The 15,355-nt window shown below is 45.0% G+C and overlaps 1 protein-coding gene across 1 annotated transcript in view; it reads right to left on the reverse strand.

Annotated features, from left to right (window-relative positions):
• Positions 1-15,355, reverse strand: part of LOC126545057 (neuroendocrine convertase 2-like) — a 211,525-nt gene that overhangs the window by 54,093 nt on the left and 142,077 nt on the right. The window contains exon 3 of the mRNA XM_050192689.3: positions 6,676-6,807. Within this exon, the coding sequence (XP_050048646.1) occupies positions 6,676-6,807 (132 nt within the window). The remainder of the gene's footprint in view (positions 1-6,675; positions 6,808-15,355) is intronic.

A 15,355-nucleotide genomic window follows, 5' to 3' on the forward strand; every position in this document is an offset into this window, starting at 1 on the left:
TTGGAAAATACTCATATTCCCCGTACCATAATCCTATATGATCATATGAATTACTTTGAAAACATACAGGCCTCCATACAGGATTTAATAACATCCCATAAGATTGCGGATATGGGGAATATGAGGCATGCGGAATTTTTCCAATAGGGAACGGACCCATAAGAGCTTTCGGCTGTAGTTGGCGGTTTGTCTGCTTATAGCACATAATTCTTGCCTTTGCTGTGAAGAGTTGAAGAAAAAAAAGCAACAGGAATGATTTTTTTTCTTCTGCGACTACGTGTTAGAAAAGATCTGCAGACATCGTCACCGATGTTTAGAATGCATTTTGCGTGCTCTGGTTTGATTTTCTTTGTTTTTTTTACCTCAGTTAATTATCACGATAATTTATTAGCGTTAGTGACTTCTTATGCACAAATTTTCTGCACGGAACTATTTCAGCATGAGTAGAAACCACTCATGTTTGTGACAGGTAATGCGCTGACTGCACTACGGACGATATATAATGTTCAAAGTATGTAGTGCGTTACCTTCATTCTTAGCGATTGCGAAATATTTTTATAAGATATGTTTTATTTATATTGCTCTCGCACTTACTCTTTTGGTTGTTTCTAGCTACAATTTTAGGGGTAGCGAACTCTCTGTAGTATCCGAACTTGCTACGCTTTAGCAGTTAAGCCACAAATATAACATACGGAATAATAATTAACTTAGATAGTTTTGTTGGCAGATGTCTTGTAAGGCAAAAAGGCGATGTACTGCCCTTGAGCCATATGAAAAGGAACACCCAAAAGGACGTAATGTCGAACCGCACATTTTGCTCAGAGAAGTGCTGAATGAAAGCAATTGTTCAGCATAAGTGCTTGTTACATATTAACACGTCAGATGCGTCATCTTAAACAACACAGTGCACAAGTAACACCGACATTTATTAAAGACATTCATTTTTTTTCATTTGTGCTTTCATTTTTTTTAACATCTGACAGAGAAAAACTAAGATTTAAGTGTCCTTCAGTATTTTTTTCTCACGCGAACTTCAAGTTTAAAGTTTAAATACATCATGCGAATAAAGCAATAGCCAGGTGCATAATAAAATGTTCCTTCTCCTTTGAAAATGAAACAAATATCACAGAGCAGCCTTGTATATGAAGAGTTGACGCCGAGTAACAAGTCCGAACGACACGATATTTAAATTAAAGTGTGAAGCGAGGCATTCAGGTTGGGGTAAAAATAAATAAATAAATAAATAAATAAATAAATAAATAAATAAATAAATAAATAAATAAATAAATAGATAAATAAATAAATAGATAAATAAATAAATAAATAAATAAATAAATAAATAAATAAATAAATACAACGGTCGCAATTGTAGAGAAGAAATCAAAAACAAGAAATGAAAAAAAGAACAAATTTCAGCAATTCCATTTACTGCGACAGCGGCAGGATCTCACAGAGAAATCCGCCATATTTTCAAGAACAACTTTTTTTTTCGATGCGCACGTACATCTTCGGCATCGTGACGCCAGCCCTTATTAGCATTCAGCCAAATATGCGCTCAGTCAGTCGATGCAGTGAATGAGGGGAGATGTGCAGAGACTCGGAGGTGGCGCTTTTATCCGTCGACCGCCTCGTCAGAGCTATTTACTTCCCTCTTCACGGAGCTTGTTCGCTGTCATTCACTGCCGTCACTGTGTTCGTCGCCCCTCCCCACCTCCCCCTCCATCATGTGTATGCCACTTACATCTCTTACTCGCGGAAGCAAGTTATACATAGGCCCAAATTCTGATAATTTCTTTTCCTTGGACCATTTCCTAACCTTACGTGAGGAGCCCTTCATGTCTCCTTACCGCGAAGTATTGACATAGGAAAGAGCCGCACTCTGAAAGCTCCTTTTGCCTGTTCTCACGAAAGAAGCACTTTCGTAAGGTAAGGAACCGTTGCCACGCATATGGATCCGAGGGGACCTGTGGTAAATCACATACGAACGCCTTTAGTCATTAAAAAGAAAAAAAATGACATTAATAAAACACATTTTTTTTTGCACCCAAGCTAAAGATTCAGAAGAATGAACACTTTATTTTAATTTTGTTTATGTGGAAAACCGCCACAAACAATGCGATAACTTGACGTGGTCACGCGAAGGCAAATGTTCAGGTTAAGGCAAAAGCCGCGCAAATGTCTGCCTTTAGCCGCGTTACCTAAGACGATCTGTAATATCTTTCTAAATAAATAAGTTCGGTAGGTGTTGCACTCTTGTAACACAAGAAGGCGAAAGCCTGCTGCACATTTGGTAATGCATGAAGTTAAAGTTATACAATCGGGGTTACACTTCTTTGCAAGACACATTGGTAATGCATTAAGCCATGCACTCGGGACTAGACTTCTCGCAAGACATAACGAGCCGCAACGGGAAGCACACGTGAGGCCACCACCTCACTACGGCGCAGCTGCGCACGCTTCGTCCACAGTGGCGCACTCGCGCGGGCGTCCTCGCGAGCTGCAAGAGAGTGCACGCTCCTCCATCGCTCGTCGCCGACAACCGCCGCCGCGGCCGCTCCGACTGTGACGTCAATATGCAGAGCGCGTGCGCCCGCTTACCTGCGCAACAACACCTGCCGTGACAGGAATTACTAAACCTACAATATGGCAGACACTTAAGACTGCTTACGTGAGGGAATGCAAAAGCATTGTACCATTTGTAGTACTCACCTACGGGGCAGAAACCTGGAGGCTTACGAAAAGGGTTGTACTTAAATTGAGCCCGACGCAACGAGCTATGGAAAGAAGAATGATGGGTGTAACATTAAGGGATAAGAAAAGAGCAGATTGGGTGAGGGAACAAACGCGAATTAATGACATCTTAGTTGAAATCAAGAAAATGAAATGGGCATGGGCAGGACATGTAATGAGGACGGAAGATAACCGATGGTCATTAAGGGTTACGGACTGGATTCCAAGGAAAGGGAAGCGTAGCAGGGGGCGGCAGAAAGTTAGGTGGGCGGATGAGACTAAGAAGTCTGCTGGGATGACATGGCCACAATTAGTGCATGACCGGAGTAGTTGGAGAAGTATGGGAGAGGCCCTTGCCTTGCAGTGGGCGTAACCAGGCTGATGATGATGATTATTATTATTTGTAGGCCTCGGAAGGTCATCGACGCACTCACTTTATGCACTCGTGACGCGGGGCCGCCTCCTCCGCACCGTCAGGTGCGCCGCCCAATGGTGCACTCACGAACTAGTCAGCGAGATGGCTGCCACGTGACGTGTGCAATCAGGCACGCACTAGGCACAACTGTAGTAAGCCGGAACACTGGAGTAGCCGTGACTTCAGGGAAGCGTGCTCGTCTCACACACCGCAAGCCCCCGGGTTCGATTCCCACCCAAATCGAAATGTACCAAATTTTCTTTTCACAGCCACTTATTTACATTGTTTACAGGAACCTCCCTGAGAAGTGTGACCCCAATCTGAGCATTTGTTGAAGTGTTCTTACTCTTTGCGGCGTCGACCATTTTTCGTCCCGGCGCACTTTCGCCAAGGGCAGCGCCAACATAGACACCTAAGGCTTTCGCCTTAAGAGGAAGCTTTAGCTCGCGTGCTCCTATCTAAATACATGTAAAAGGAGAATTCGTTTTTCTCGGCAACCACTGCACCAAATTTGACGAGGTTTGTTGCATTTAAAAGACAAACTTAAAATCTAGTGACTGTTGGTTTCGAATTTTTGAGTTAGGTCGTCAATTTTTTATTAAAAATTGGCAAAAATTGAAAATTTTCAAAAAACGAAACTATCAAGTTTACAACTCTGTAACTCAACCACTAAAAAAGATAATACAATTCTGTGAATTGCATCTAGTAGTACATCTAAAGCGGACAAAATTGATGTGTTGCAAATGAATATAAAAAAATTTAATCACAGGGAAATACAACTTTTGCAAAACCGTTGTAACCAACGCAACAAATTCACGTAAGACGTAAAATGACATATTGAATTTGTCCGCTTTGAATGATCTAATGGATGCCGTTTACAGAACCGCGATATCAGTTCTTGATGCAGAGCTATGAATTTGTAAAATTCGTGCTTCTATTTTTTTCAAACGGTGAAATATTTGAAAATCATTTTAACAAAATTCAAGCCCTAAATCAAAATTCCGCTTCCAACAGTCACTAGAAGTTAACTTTCTCTCTCAAATCCAACAAATTTCATCAAAATCGGTCCAGGGGTTATCTCATAAAAACGTTTTTGCATTTTACATGTATTTGAATAGGCCGCGTCGGAGTTGGGCCCGAGCTAAAGCTTCCTCTTAATAAATGAGAGTGATAGAAAAAAAGGAACGAAATCGGCATGCCAGCGTCGGAGCAGCTGGTGTTGTCGACGCTGAGATATTCCGCCATGCTGTGGAACTCAGCCACCTTGGTGTGCTGGGCCAATGGGAAAAGCCGGAGCAGCTGAGTGGGGCAATCAGAGCCAACCACATGGCGAGTTCTACAATGTTCAAAAGCTACCCTAAACGAACTGCCCTGCTACAATAGCTACCCTTATGAAACACGCTTCCTTCCTTCACGCCGGGCTCGAGTATCACCGCCAACCAGCAACGGGAGACAGCGCGCCGACGCAAACGAAAATCAGCTGCCTTGCGCTTAGGTGAAGTGCTCTACCCAGGGCTACGTATTGAGGTGAAGCACTCCTACACTGCCAGGAGCGGGCAAAGAACGCATGAAGGTAGCTTAAGAAAGGGTCTGCCTTAGGATAATGAAGCCCAAGAGAGAAAAGAGGCCTTCATAAAAGGTGTCTGAGCAAATAAGCTTTCGCGATTGACGTAAGGTTGCCTAAGCACAGTGAAGGCTTCCTTGCTTCAGAATTTGGTTTTTAGTGTGTATCAGTTCGTCAAGTCTGAAGTGTGTCATATGTGCTTCCGAGATAATCGCTCAACTGGCTTTGTATTGATGGTATAGCTAGTGTCTTCGCTTGTTCTCGCCATCTTGTCTGAAGGGTATTGCATGTCTGGTAAATCGGCGGTGCACAAGGACTGGATGAAAAAAAGTGGACGGAACACTTTCGGGAACTCATTTTGCCAGGATCTTATCATTTGATAAACAACAACCATAGGAACAGGGCTGGCGTCCTGTCTACTTCGTTCATATTGACCTTGAGCGCTGTAAATTTTGCATATATCCCCACTTATGCCAAACATATATTTTGTGTATCATATATCTAATGACCAAAAAAAAAAAAATAAGACAGACAGAAAAGGCGCGAAAAGGAGCAAGAATCTGCACTGCAATCTTGTACGCAGCAGCTGCATTTGGTGCGGAACGGGATAGGTGGCGCAACAGTAATCTAGACATGAGTAATCAGTAATCTAGACAACAGTAATGTAGAACTCGGCTACGGATTAATTGTGACCGCTACCATAACGTGACCCCAAAGGAATGTAAAGAAACGATCTTATGTTTAACCCCATGCATATGCCACCGCCGCAAGGGCTGGTTTAATTCTGAGGTTTTACGCGCCAGAACCACGATATGGGCTATCGCTTTTATATCGCTTCTGAGATTTGAGATAAATATTAGGTTGCCTTTACAGAGTGTAATAGCCACGTTATTCTTGAGTGCTGAAATCGTATCGAGGTCTTGTTTAGATAACATTCCCTCTGAGACGAACTTAATTGATTACAAACGCTTTAGCGACTCCATTACAGCGTCGTCCGTTTTACTTTTTCTTTTCTTCTCAACCTGAAACAACCAGAAAGCCTATTTCTTGGGACGCGTTTGGGGGTTTAGGCAACCAAGAGTACAATTAGCGATATTGGTTTATGCCGTCAACACGAACTTGCCAGGAAAGTTCTTGTAGAGACTCTTGCGAAAAAGTGGGAAACTAAACAAAACTGAAATTGTTAAGTCAGTCTGCAAAGCACACTCAGAAATTTGAACCTTCATATTTGAGCGCGTCTTCTCGCGGTCAGCTTTCTCCGTTTCTTTGTTCTTGAAAGTAGCTCTGCAACGCTGCTTCCATTCGCACCTGTAAAGCGTGCTTTTTCGCAATATTCTCATTTATGCGGAAAAGACGCAGAGACTGTGCAAGAAGTGGGGGAATTTGAAAGTCAACGAACGCCCGAAAAGAAAATGCCTGCCATAATAATACTACCGTAAGAGCGGCTTCAGTCTTAATACATAAATTCGCGTGTAATGTCCAGTTTTCACATACAAAAATAGCCCGGCTCATTTAATGAAACCTTTTTTTTTCGTTTGAAATAACAAAACAGAATTATCTGTTCAGGTTGAGGAAAGGCGAGAGGAAGGTGAGAGGAAGAGCGGGATTGAACAAAAGGCAGGTACAAATTATTGAAATAAGCTACAGCATTGCTCATTGAAAATAAAGTGTGATGGGAGTCGGATGAAATGAATGTTGCTTGCTGCAGGTGGACTTAGCCTTGGAAAAGTTGCCAGTTGTTCCGCCTGAGCGCTACTTAACGAATGCTGTATATGGGGTCTCGCCACATTTTATTTGGTAACACAGCATCTGGTCAGACAAGGCACTACTATTATCAATGCACGGTTTTTATTTATTGGTGCACGCGTTTTCGTGTGCGTTCTGAACTACGATTACCGGACAGACCAACGTAAGAAATAAAAGAAAAAACAACTGATAAGTTGAGAACGAGGAGTCTACCGCTTACCAAGTACCACTGGTACGGGAAGTAAGGGTCCGTGGGCTCTCGTTGAAGCCTCAGGTTTTCAGGCCCCAGCTTGAGCTCCGTGTAGCCGCGTTTAACCCGCTTGAAGCCCGTCTGCTGGATGGCTGTCTCCACCTGAGATGGCGCAAACAGAAACAGAGATGGAGTTTGGGTTAATAAGACCAGGTTTCCTGGACTCTTAAGCAAGACGAATTTTTTTGGGGCGCCCAGGATTCCTACGGATGCAGTAAATTAAGAAGAAACGCAGAAGGGAAATGAGAGTTTCGGGTTACTTTTGCTGCTTGCTGCTTTTCCTATATACACAGAAGATGACAGGTTATAGATTTGTAAGATTCAAGTTCATGGCAAAAAACATATTTCCGAAGAGCTCTCATTGTAGGTGTGGGCACAAATTCCTACTTAGCATGACAGGGTTGCATCTTATTCGAACTTCGAGCTTCGATGTCGAAACCGGCGACCAGCTGGCTAAGGAGGGAATAGATACTGGGATGTTTTTTTAATATTTACAGCCCGATGGCACTAGATCATACGAATAAATGGTTCTAGTGATTCAGGAGGGTGAAATTGCCTTCTCTTCGCAGGAGATATGCTGTGTCATCGAAAAAAAAAATACGCAGCACTTTATCTACGACTGATCTTGCCGCAGCTTTTTGAAGCCGTCTTTTCATTTATTAATTGAAGAGAAATGAGTAGGTAGAATTGTTTAGGGCCTTTATTGTATCATGGAGAAGTTTGCTTGTCGACATGCTTAAATGTAACTCTTCAGCGGTAGGATCGCAGATCAAATGACACGCAGAGTGCACGTCACATACACACAACGTACAGACAACACACCGCAACATGCAACGTACAAGCTCATTAAAGTGTACCATTAAGACCAGTGCCTCCCAGGAAGGTCAAAACAGCGTTCGTTGCGTGGGAGCCACAGTCAGGGCAAGTCCACGGACCGAGCACGCGCAGTAGCTCAAGACACGATAGTCTTTCACGTATATTCAGAGCCGAAAATAGGGTGGGGAATTCTTTCTAGTGCGAATAAGCTGCAAGAGCACATAAAATAGACTATGTATTCCGTTACGCAAGGCATCGTGGCACTCTCATTCGTTTAAGTAGGAAGCATTACGATTACCTGGTGTCATCTAATACAGAGTGAAATATCGCAACTTTGCACGGCGGATCACGTTTGATGCACAGTAATCTGCACCGACGTGCTGCTGAACCTGGTGAACTTTTCAAACGGGCGTTTCGGCTCTGACGTCATCGTTCCCGCCTAGCACACATGACCGACGAGCGAGTACGCGGAGCATTGCATCGTAGCATTGCATCGCAGCCACTGCTGCGATGCAATGCTGTCAGAATTGAAGCGGCGCTCTTACGAAAGCCCTCGGCGGGCAGGTGAATGATTAGAGGGGGTGCCAGCGCAATGTTACCGCTCATAATTGAGGGTAATGCGTTCGTGACGTCAAGAGTAGACGCTCCAATGACGGAGGCTGCTGCTTGAGGATTGTATTTCTCGCTCGACAGGTGGCCGACAGTGCGCGCTGAAGAAAGTGCGCACATGTACATATAAACATACATACACACACACATTATATATATATATATATATATATATATATATATATATATATATATATATATATATATATATATATATCCGTGTGCCGAGACATTGGAGAAGCGAATGTCATCGTAATAGTTCGAAGCTTTCTATTACCGCGTTTATCACAGTGCGGCTGCGGGTATGAAGACGCGAGGTAATTAACCTCTAAGCGGGAATGCATGCAGATGTGCCTACATACAAAAATATCGGCGCAAAAACCACCCATCCCCCTCCCCCTCGCTCCCACTTCAGCGAATTCATCAGGGTTCGGTTCACCAGCCCTCGGCAAGGCTTTATCTCTCGACCCATCCTTCAGCCAGAGGTCAAAAACACGGTATTACGCAATGCTTCAGAAAAAAATAAAAATTAAATAAAAAACAAAAACAAATCAACGAATCAGCAAAAGTGCTTTGCTCGCATTATCACGGCGAGTTAAATTAAACGAACGCGCGTAGTGGTAATGTCCTGACATAAGTTCGGACTTTATTCGGAGGGTGTGCGCGCAAGAGTTGTTCGAAAGATGCGTGCTTAAACAGCTCGTAAGGAACTTGCCCAGACAAACTTCAGGCACGCGAGTGAAGGAAGCTAATTTACAGTACATTAGAGCGCGCTGCGTGCTCTGATGAGAACCGCCCCTCCCCTTCTCAATCCGGAGTGGAAACGGGCGCGCCCGACGTTAGCCGACAAATTAAATTTCCCCATTCTTTCGCGAGTTGTCTTCGGAGAACTAGGTTCGCGAGAGGAAGAAATAAGTTAGAAAATTAAGGAAAAAAGAAGAAAAGAAGGAGCCACCAGCACAAGATCCGGAAAGATTTTCTTGTTTCTCGAGTCCGAGTGAGGGCTGCACCCTCCCCCATGAGTGTGCACGCGGCAGCTTCGAATTATTCCGTGCAGAAGCTCGAAAGGTGAAGCCGCAGTCGACGGCTGAAAAGATCGCGTCTGTGTCGCGGTTTTCACGTAAATACCTTTCGTTCAAGGCGTTGATTCGGGCTAGCTTGTCTGCCATACTAGGAACCTCAATAGCACTAAAAAGAGAGGGACAGACATAGAAAAGGACAACACACGGCGCTGTGTGTTGTCGGTCCTATGTCTTTTTCCTTTTCTTTTCTTAGCGCTATGGATGTTCCCAGTGCATTTTGCTGTCGACTTTCTGGCACTTGCTAGCGAACCCACAATTAACGCGAACGCGCGTTTGGTATAATAACCAAGAAGATGCGATATGGTAGCCGATGTATTCATGTAGCCCTTAAGTCGTGAAGCGAGATAGAGAGAAGTGGCATTCTCGCCAGCAAACGAGTAGCCAGTGCGAGATCGATAAGTGCACAGCCATCTACTGTTCCTTTCGGAACGGGACAGTCTCCGGAATAAATAAATAAATAAATAAATAAATAAATAAATAAATAAATAAATAAATAAATAAATAAATAAATAAATAGTTGAACGGTTGGTGAGTATGAAGCTCCATGGCTTCGGCACGATACGCAAGGGAAGAGAAGGCGATACGCACGAAAGGTCTTGTTTACTAACGTTTCGGCTAGCCGCCCCCCCAGCCGAAATGTCTATATATATATATATATATATATATATATATATATATATAATCGGCGTTGTCTGCTGTCCCGCTTCGCGCTGCACCACACAGCTCCGTTTAGCAAGTTACCAGACGTGTCCCATCTTCCATTCTGTTGCACGGTGAACGTTTTCAGCGCTGTTTTTAAACATTATGGAAAACCACCAACTCGCCCAATCTGCCGTTCTTCTTCAGAAGCGGGCGTCAAGAAGTTCGGGACGACGTTAACTGGAACGCCAATCCAGCTTTAAGCAGATTTTGCAGACGCGCATCTCGAAAACGGCACTATAGGCCTGATGGTTTACAATAAATATACATGACTGTGTTACTGCTCAACTTCAAATTCGAGCTGGGAACGTGTCGTAAGGCGATATAAAATAGGTAACTAGTGACTCCTTTTAAGTGGCCACCTAGACATAGCGACTTGTCGCGCAAGTAATGATCACTTCTTCATGTAATTCACATAAACAAACAGATTCGCGCCGTCTTATTTATGCAAGTAATCAAATGCTCAAGAAAAAGAGGACCTTGGAGATACTCGCTACAGCGCAAGCGCACCGTAAAAACAAATCTGGTGGTTTACGGGCCAAAAACCACGGTATGCTTATGATATCATGAGAAGCCAACAAAGATACCAAGGAAAACACAGGGGAAATTACTTGTACTTACTAATTGAATTAAAGAAATGATAAATTAATGGCAATGAAAGTGGATGAAAAAGCAACTTGCCAGAGATGGGGAACGATCCCACATCTTTGCATTACGCGTGCGATGCTCTGCGTGCGATGCTCTGCACGCGTAATGCGTCTTCGCATTACGCGTGCAAGGTTTCTCCTGCTTACGAGGCACGCCGTGCACCGAGGGAATGCGAGATAATTATGGCAAACTGGGGTTCTTTGACGTGCGCCCAACGCACGGTAGACGGCTGTTGCGGCATTTCGCCCCCGTCGGAAATGCGTCCGCTGCGGCTGCGATTTGATTTCGCGCCCTCGGGCTTAGCAACGCAATACCAAAGCGACTACGCCACCACGGCCGGTGCGAGTGCACTACGCCCATATACTTTTACACCTACACGATGCTAACATTTCGAACTGTCCTTAATATGTCAGCGCGATATGAAGTTTGAGCACTGTCATGATGCCGTTACGCTTTAGGGAGTATAAACCCTATGTGTCCTGCACTCTACAGAACTACTGCAAGTTGGGCAAGTCGGAACAGATTCATTATAAGTGATGCGCGAAAAAGCAAGGGAGGACACAAGCTTCACAAGGACACAATCCTTGTCGTTCTTTGCTCGTGTCCTAGTTGCTTTTGCGTATCATTTATTAACTCTTACGCTGCCTTACAAAATGATGTTAGCGGCGAGTCTCCTTCTGGCTAGTATCATGTGTCCTTTCTATTTGCGACAAACTAGGCCAAAAGACAAGCAGAACCAGCACGGCACCAGCTGATAAAGCTTTCGCTCTACCTTTCGCTATACCTTTCCTATGTAAGTGTGTATTCTATATATATATATATATATATATATATATATATATATATATATGTATATATATATATATATATATATATATGTATGTATATATATATATATATGTATGTATATATATACTTTTTTTGTGTGGCCATTGTTGCGTGGGGCAGAGGTGTAGGGGCATAAGCAATTAGGTTGAGGGAACCCGCTCTCAATGCCAACACGGTCATAAGTCGCCCGGCCAATGATTGTACGAGTTGTGCTTGCAGTCATTTGACAAGACAAAAATCTTGTTTCAGCACAGGAAAAAGGGTGCCCAAGAACTTAAGGAAGTTTGCCATATCTTCAAGAAGTGGTATAACTGTGTTAGGTGCTCGTTCGTGGCTTCGTCCACCTAGGAGATGGATCCTTTTGGAAAGAGGATCGTGCTGCTATCCACTCTCCCTCCGTCATTCAGTGTCTGGGTCTTTTGAACATGCGTGAGGACTGTTCAGAGCTACAGATCTGTGTTGTTTCGATAAAACCTTACAGCTACGACTAGCGCTGTTGTCCGTATCCTTGCCATGCGTGTTCTGTTTAGCACCCATTAAAGCATGATGCTTGGCCTCAACGTTTGTCGATGCCTACCCGCTGATTAGCTGAAGGCACACTTTGCCTGCAAGACGCTGCACAGATTTCTTGCGACACAGTGCACATCGAGATGGAAGGCTGGTAGAGAGAACGGCGTAGAAGAAGAAGGAATGAAAGCAGAACTGGAGACAGGCTCTGAGCTAAGGAACACAGTCGTCTCCTAATGAGCGTTGGCGTCCTGACATTTCTTTTCTTCGTGTTCTCCGCGTAGTGAGCGTGTGTCAGATCCCCGGAGTCACCCAAAGTCGGGGCGCAAGAGTCGAGAGACGCGTCCTGCTTCTAATGACTGAGGCCCAGTTAGGAGGCAGTCTCGGATGCGTTTCCCAATTTGGAAGCGAAGCAGCTTACGACCAAGAAGAGAGGATTACCGGAAGCGTCGAGTTGCAACCGTAGCAGAGACAACAGTAAAAAGACAGACGAATTTCCTGAAGATTGAGTTGAAATCAGTAGGAGCTACACGTAAGACCAGTGTAATACGGATCGAAGCCAAATATATCCACGACAGAGCCCTTTCATTAATTGCGAAACTAGCTTTCCCGCAATGCATCTCACCAAGCTAACAGCAGCGTACGCATTTGTTTCTTGCGATAGCAAGTTACAACATGGTATTTGTAATGTTTGTTTGAAATGTTGCAATGTTTCAGGAAGAATTTTGTTTGAAGCTTCATGTGTAGCATATGCACCACCAAGATGTCTAATCCCACAAAATTTTATTCGAGATAGCAAGATGAAGCTTGCACTGGTTCATGTCATCTTGTCTGAAACCCCTTGCCATGTCTACCAAACCACTTGCCATGTCTACAATCTTTACACCCCCTCCGAAAAAAAAAAAAGAACTGGTAAAAGATTTCAAGGTGCACACAAAAATCTGACTCCAGCCGTCATTCACCGAGTGCATGCTAGGTGGCGCCACGACACCGCGCCTCAACCAACAGAGAGGCGCGTATTATCTTCACCTTGCCACCGCAAGTTCACCAACATGAACTTGAAGCGGCGATTCACTGACTGATTGATCGTCGATTCGAAATGTTGGCAACAAGCACATGCGTCACCGGCTTCTCCACAAACATAATTTGTTAAATAAATTAAGGATGATCATTGGGGAAGTGAAACAGTTCAGCTGTTTAGTAGTTTGAAAGTAATCGCGATGCCGTCTACTAAATAGCGGGGCTGTCTAATTACAATGAAAAAATAGAAATAAATAAAAATAAGTCGTAAATAGATAACATATGCCACATATGCCACTGAGATAACATATATCTCACAGATTCAACCCAAACGCGTATGTCAGCGGCACCTTGCCACAGAGGGACCCGAACTTGCTTCCGCAAATCCAATGGGGCTCTTGCATTGCCCAGGGGGTGTTGCGAAAATGGTGCTAAAAAGCGCCCTCTGTCCAGAACTGGGTAGTACCAAGCTCGGTCGTCTGCTTCGGAAAGCACGTTTACAATATGGACCAGCCACTTTCGGTTATGTTATACCACGGCTTGCAGCGAATATCGGGCGCCGAAGATTTTTTCAGGGATGGCACGCTGCGTAAAGGCAAGAAATTATGCAACGCCAAATACGTGTACGGCGTTCAAGAAATAAGCGGCGAAGATTTAGCGCGGTTTCAATCGCAAGTGGAGGCGAGTCGCGTACGAAGTTGAACTTCAGGTAACGTTTGCACGCCGCTGGATTCAGGCGCACAAAGGCGAGGAAATGCTTGCTATAAATGAATTCACAGCAGCGATAAGTAGACATCATGTATACGGAACTGCTCGAGCGCACGATCGTACGCGCCGCGACGGCAGCGGTCTTTCGACATGCCGCGAAACGGCGGGCCTCCTGCTATCTTTGTTGACTGCCTGCCGCTAGACAAGTAGTTATTCCTCCCCTGTAGTAGCGGCCATCTGTCCCTTTAGTATGGTAAATAACTGATGCAATGCATATGAGCTCGCAGTAACGTACGTGCGAATCGCGCTGCAGCGCGAGCTCGTGCGCTGCTCGCTTGATGTAACTTTTAATGACAGCGCTCGAACATCGATGTGCTGCAATCAATACTACCTTGCTGCACTGCCTCAACGTGCTGGCTTGAGGTCAAGGATGAGCACATTTAACTCTCTAACCGGTACGTTCTGCTCGTTGTGGCGTAGTGAATCGTCACCGAATCTGGTCACTTCACCACTTTGCACCGGTCGAATTGTTAATTGTCACTGTGGCCGGGTCTCGAATCATGAATCACCGGCCATGCCTGGTGCTATGTCGGTCTGCCATCGAGACTGTAATTGCAAAAGACCGAATTTTAGAACGCAGATAATCAAGCAAGCTTCAAGACAGGCGAAGCAGTCGGCATGGCGCGAGGTTTCGCTTACCCAGCGCGACGAACTGCAGCTATTCAGCGCGCCCGACGCTTCGCTTCGTGAGGCCTTGAAGGAAAACGGTGGAATCTGATGTTGGGATTCAGGCCTTCTTGTTCATGGCAGCCCACGACGCAACGACGGTGGCGCTTTTTCGAGGCTGAGCTAGGTCTCTCCGGATCGGCGTCGCCGATTCCTTCTGCTTCCAGCATTACGTTCCACGGAGAGTTCGTTTTCGTGGCTGCGGCTAGCTCGCAGCGTGGTCGGCGTGGTCTGTGAGAAGTGACGAGCCTTTTCGCGCTCGCAACAGGGCAGAAGAAAGTGCGAATCGACGCAAAACTCGGGCTAGAAACGTGCTTCACCACAGCCAGGACTGAATACTACCCAAGCTGGTACTACCCAGATAACGTTTCGCGCGCCGCCACCAGGCGCCGCTACTATACCTCAAACTTCAGCGCAAGACGCCCATAAAGAGTTGCGCATAGCCTAGCTGGATCTTCATGATGGTTGCGAAATCGTGCTGCGTAGTTGTAACAAGACACCTGATGTGATCGTGCTTCTTTACGTACATACCGTAACTTCGCAACCACGATCGCAAATACTTTCAGCCGCTCTCTTATGCGAGTATCATGTAGCTTTTTTCTTTCTTTTCTTTTTTGCTTAGTTACCGCACCATTTTTACGATGCGTGTGCTTCTTGCGAGAATACGTAGGCGTTGCTTTCGCGGTGGAACAACCGTGCAGCACCCGAGGGCTAGCATGTGCAGTTCGAAGCTCGCCTCGGCGGCGTAAGTGGCTGTGGTGTGGCGCTGCTAAGCCCGAAGGCGCGGGATGGAATCCCGGCCGCGGCGCCCGCGTTTCGATGGGGGCGAAATGCGAAAACGCCCGTGTACCGTGCATCAGGTGCACGTTAAAGAACCCCAGGTGGTCGAAATTAATCGGGAAGGCCCCGCTACGGTGCGCCTCATCAGGATATCGTGGTTTTGGCACGTAAAACCCCATAATCTTATTTAGTTTCATTTGAATATGGACTTGTGTCGCGATTATAGT

This window comes from Dermacentor andersoni, chromosome 10, assembly GCF_023375885.2.
Source record: "Dermacentor andersoni chromosome 10, qqDerAnde1_hic_scaffold, whole genome shotgun sequence".
NCBI classification, from domain to species: Eukaryota; Metazoa; Arthropoda; class Arachnida; order Ixodida; family Ixodidae; genus Dermacentor; species Dermacentor andersoni.